The following is a 5,007-nucleotide window of genomic DNA, read 5'->3' as shown; positions in this document are numbered from 1 at the left end:
TCCGCAGCGCGCTCTCAGATGGGAACAGCCCAAGCCTTGAGCACGAGTTTTGGAAAGAAGTGAATTCCTTGGACTCTAATTAAAGTGCTGGGCACCAAGTCCTGGCTCTGGGTGAGTGCCTGGGCAGCTTCCCTGCTGCTGGCACAGCCCAAAGCTGTCCCTTCAGCAGGTGCTGCCTCAGGAGCTGGGACAGACCCGAGGAAGGAGCCAAACCAAAGCCCCACACTCCAGACAGAGTTTTCTCCCGAGCTGACACCTGCTCTTCATCCCGAGGGCCTGGGAACACCTGCCCAGCGTTTGGGGCCCCCAAACTTCGTGCCAGGGGGTTGCATCCCTCGGCACGTCCAGCCTGGGGGCAGCGAGCAGGGCCATGGCACAGGGGAGCCCGGCCAGCTGCAGGCACTGGAAAAGGGAACACTGCCAGTATTTACTCAGCACTTTGGGCAGTCAGTCCTTTCCTTTTGCTGCGCTCAGGGCTGCGTTAAGTGCAGTTTAGAGGCAGCGAGGTGCCCCACAGAGAGCCTGAGAGGCGAGGAGGGAAACATCAAGAGGGGAAATGAGATGGAGAAACAGCTCAGCCCCAAGGAAAGCGTCCCTCCCGCTGCCCTGAGCAAAGCACTCGGACCCTCCTCCTCCTCTCCGAGCTCTGCCTGGCTTTGGCTGGACCACGCGAGCCCTGCCCTGCCCTGGGGTGTCCCTGCGAGCACCACCCGTGCCGGGGCTCTGCCTCCATCACCTGCAACGAGCAGAGGATGAAAGGAGAGGAGAAAGAGCCGCGGTTCAGCGCCTCCACCGCTCCCAGCTCCTGGCCAGGGCCCGTGAGCTCTCCCACAGCCTCAGCAAGAGCCAGAGCAGCTGCAGAGAGCCTGGCACGGGCATCGGGGCTGCGGGAGAACAGACAGGAGCTGAGGCAGAGCCGGCGCGGCTGGTCCAGCCCACGGGGAGGAGCACAGAAGGATTTGGGCTGGAAAAGATCTTTAATGTCACTAAGTCCACCCGTGAACCCAGCACTGCCAACCCCACCCCTCACCTTATCCCCAGTGTCCGCAGCTCTCAGCTCGCCCCGGGGACGGTGGCTCCAGGCTGCCCTGAGCTGCGGGATGAGCAGCGCTGCCCTGGCACCGCCGGGGAATGCTGGGCTCAGGAGGGACCCGTGCCCGGGGCTGGGGTCGGGGGAGCACAGAAACCCACCCGCAGAGCTACCCTGGAAACACCAAGCTCTGCAAAACCTGTTTGGGTTTGTGAGGCGGGGAAGGCCGGGGAGAAGCACCAGGAAACATCAGGTTTCAACACTCATGGGGTTGCGTTATTCCCCTTTTGATGCTGCTTTTTATTTTGATTGAAAAATACTTTGCGGTCTGACACAAACCTCCCTCTGGCCCGAAGAGCCAATGTCAACACAGAGCTCTGTGAGCTCCTCAGAGGGAAATGTTTACAATTACAGAATGAAAAAATAAAAATTAAAAGCAGCAGCCTGATCTTTTCCGAGCTTTGCTCTTTCCTTCCTTCCTTCCTTCCCAGGAACATCCAGCATTTTTTCTCTTTTCCCCATGGAACCCTCACATTTTGGGGTCCCCCACCCCTCACAGCTGAAGCGAAACCCAGCTCCCAGGTGGGCAGTGCCCAAACCCCCTCTGCCCCCACCCCTGGATGTCATGCCAGGGAAAAGACCCTGGCTGGTTTTTCCATGCAAAATCTCTCCTCCTGGAGCCAAGTCAAACACCTTCCCCTGCTGGCATGGTGTTTAGAGCCCAGCCAGGCTATCAGCAGTTATTTAGTTAATGCTGGAAAAACCCTGGATCAAAAGAAAAACAACATTTTCAACAAAATCTCCAACCCCTTCCTGTGCTCAATTAAAGCAACGCCACTAATTAGGCTTCCATCTACCCATCCCACACGCTCTCCTGGGCCTGCAGTTTCCTGCCCACCCTTGTGCAGCCTTTAGCCAGCCTTTCTCCAAATGAAAAAGCCTGTAAAAGGCATGAAATTGGGCAAGGACAGGTTTGCAAACAACCTCAGCTTCTGGAGCTTGGCAATATTTAATTTCAGCCAGGGAAACTCAAACCAAGAGGGGCCTTTGCCAAATGGTCTGGCTCCAGGGCAGCCAATGCAGGCAATTCAAGGTATTTGTGCCCCAGCCTCTCATTTTCTCTTGCTGTGGGAGCAGGGAAGGGGAAATCTGTGCATCCCCCTGCACTTTGGTGACTCTGAGTGGCTCCAGCCAGGCCCACTGAAGCACCTGCCCATGTGGGCGCGTTTCAGGTGCTCTGGGCGGGTGGGCCTGTTTGTTTGTGTGTGTTTGTGTCTCTGCACTCCGGCTGTTTGTTGGAACAGGCTGCCCTTCCCTCTGCATATGTCTCTGTGGCTACGTGCCCGACTGCGTGGGAGAGCTTCCCGTGGCTTTCTGGTGCCATTCCCAGGCAGCTCCGACAGCAAAAGGCACTCTCTGCAGCAGGAAATCATTAGACAGCGAGGGAAGGAGTGGGGAAGGGCTGAGAAAGGGTTAATTTGCAGAAAACAATCCAAATGGGCAAAGAAGTGCCACAGAGGGTGTTTTTGGTGGCTCCCCAAAGACACGTGGGAGAGAGGGGACAAGGGGCTTGGGGAAGGTGGAAGGGGGAGCCACAGGGTGGAGATCATGGTGCAGGTGCCCCACAAGCTTCCAGCCTGCATTTTATTCCCCAGGGTTCTAAAGGGATGCTTCCCACTCACCCTTTTCTGGAATCTGAACCAAGGGGCATTGGGAGCAGCAAACCCTGCATGGCTCCCCAGAATTCCAGCCCTGGGACTCCGGTGTCCCACAAGGCTTTCCCAATGGAAAAGTCCTCCAGTTCCTCCCCCAGCGACTCCACACACAGCAGCCTCCAGGATGACCAACTGGGATGGCCAGCTCTGAGTCCTGACTCCAGGATGACCAACTGGGATGGCCAGTTCTGCAGTTCTGAGGGAACCCAGGTGGGTCCTGTCCATCCAGAGCCCGCCCAGGCTGTGGAGCAGCATCGCTGGAGTTGCCTCCAAGACGAGGGTCCCTGGGGGTCCCATCCATTTCGCTCCCATCAACGCCCTCCTTGGTTCATTTCTTTAACAAATCTTCTCTGTGCATCTGGGTGGAAACAGCCCAGAGATAATAACAGTAGATATGGGTTGACCTATGGGATTCCTGGAGTGATCAAACTGTCAGATAACTGAATAAATCTTTCTCGTGGGCTGGGATTAAATCGGAGAGTGTTGGCTGCTGCGGCTTCTTATTTATTTGTGTTCTCTTAAATTGCATTTCCCTTCCCCCCATGAAGAGCTCTGGCTGCCTGCAGCTGTAAATTACTGCAAACCTTCTGGTGAGTTGAAACACGGAGTCTCTTAACCTTGCAAACATCTCCTGCTTCCCTTAATGGTCTCTGAGAGCTCTCAGGAAGGAGAAAGCAAGATGGGGAACATGATTTGATGGGAAGTTCATACCTTGGCATGGCCCAGCGGCTTGACCCAGTCTGGAGATCACCTGCAACCCCTCGGGGTGGAGCTGCTGGATGTTTCCTGGCCTTGGATGCAGCAGTTACTCCCTGCTTCCCCCAGCCTCTTCCTGGCTCTGGTCCTCCGCAGCACCTTGGGGGTGGGGATGGGCTGTGCCTGCAAACAGGGCCCCAGGGAGCTGGGAATCACAGCCATGGAACCACAGAGTCCCTCAGGCTGGAAAAGACCTGTAAGAAAAGGTGGAACAGGTGACCCAGAGCAGCTGTGGCTGCCCGTGGATCCCTGGAAGTGTCCCAGGCCAGGCTGGACAGGGCTTGGAGCCCCTGCCCATGGCAGGGGTGGCACTGGATGGGGTTTAAGGTCCTTCCCACCCAAAGCATTCCATGATTTAGGATTCTGAGATCATCGAGTCCAACCATGAACCTGGCACTGCCAAACCCACCACTAAACCACATCCCTGGAAGGGGACATGGCCCTGCTCTCCTGCACGAGCCCATTCCCAGAGTCCCCATTGCTCTGGCAGGGGCAGCACGGGGATAACTGGGCTCAGGAGCATCTCTGGGGCTTGGGTGGGAGATCCCCATGGCAGCTGCAGAGACAGGACCCAGGGCTGGCTCAGGAGAGGTGCTTGGAGAGATGCCCAGAAGGGTTTGGTCTCTAGTGACAAGTCAGGAGACATTTTTGACAGGGTAGAGTATGTCCTCCTTTAAAAAAAAAAAATTAAAAAAAAGAAAAAAAAAATACAAACCAAACCCAAACCAAACCAAGGTGTGAAATTTGCTGTGAAATGATTCTGGAAAAGTTTCGACATTTCAGTGCTTAAGTCCCGGTTTCAGAGGAGGCTCCTGCCTGACCCCTGGTGCTCCTCCAGGTCCCCGGGGTGAGCTGCCGGGGCGGCAGGAGGAGATCCAGGGAAGCCGGGGTGGATGCACGGCAGGATCAGTGCAGGCTTACACAGAAACTGCTCTTGCACTTTCTAATCCTTCCTTGGAGCAGCAGCTCCCTGAATCCCACCCCAACAGCCCCCATTGCCAGAACCCCAGCGAGTTCCCGGGGGTCTGCAGAGCCAGCAGCGCATCCTCAGGGACAGCCTTCCCCTTCCCAGCCCTTCCCACAGCCCCTCCAGCCTCCCTGCCGTGATCTAGACGCTTCTTGCCGTAAATCCCGAGGAAAGAATCAGGCAATGAGACCTAGTTCCCAGCCAGACATTTCGAATGAATTCTAATTTTGTAAAAACAAAAATCCTGGAGACGCCGAGTCAGCCAATCGCTCTTCCAACCTCATTAAGTGTCCCGCGGAGCAGGGACAGACGAGCTGCTCCACATTCCCTTTTTTGTTGCTGTTTTAAACACCATCCGTGTCGGAGCGGCGAGAGCTGGATCAACAGGCAGCACCTGAGGTGTTCGTGCGCTGGGTCACCAGAGGACGGGGGTTCTGCCAACATCTGCCCCCCCCGAGGCCGCTGTGACCGGCAGGGACACGGCCAGAGCCACCCCCGGCGCCGGGCCCCAGCCGGGGCAGCTCGGAGCGCTGCGGAAC

General features: G+C 56.6%; 1 protein-coding gene across 1 annotated transcript; it reads right to left on the bottom strand.

The window, feature by feature from the left end:
- Positions 1-1,627: 1,627 nt before the first annotated feature.
- Positions 1,628-5,007, bottom strand: LOC109146393. The gene is made up of 3 exons (XM_019293770.2): positions 4,748-5,007; positions 3,457-3,695; positions 1,628-3,103 (listed from the first exon to the last, which is right to left on the bottom strand). The coding sequence occupies exon 3, from the start codon at positions 3,055-3,057 to the stop codon at positions 2,143-2,145; it is 915 nt and encodes a 304-aa protein (XP_019149315.1). The 5' UTR covers positions 3,058-3,103; positions 3,457-3,695; positions 4,748-5,007; the 3' UTR covers positions 1,628-2,142.

This window comes from Corvus cornix, chromosome 23 (genome assembly GCF_000738735.6).
Source record: "Corvus cornix cornix isolate S_Up_H32 chromosome 23, ASM73873v5, whole genome shotgun sequence".
Lineage (NCBI taxonomy): Eukaryota > Metazoa > Chordata > Aves > Passeriformes > Corvidae > Corvus > Corvus cornix.
Note: the sequence above shows the minus strand (reverse complement) of the source record. Positions and strands in the feature narration are given on the sequence as shown.

Excerpts from the sequence above, each read along its gene's own strand:
- LOC109146393 (XM_019293770.2), bottom strand. The coding sequence starts at position 3,057 with ATGGGAGCGAAATGGATGGGACCCCCAGGGACCCTCGTCTTGGAGGCA.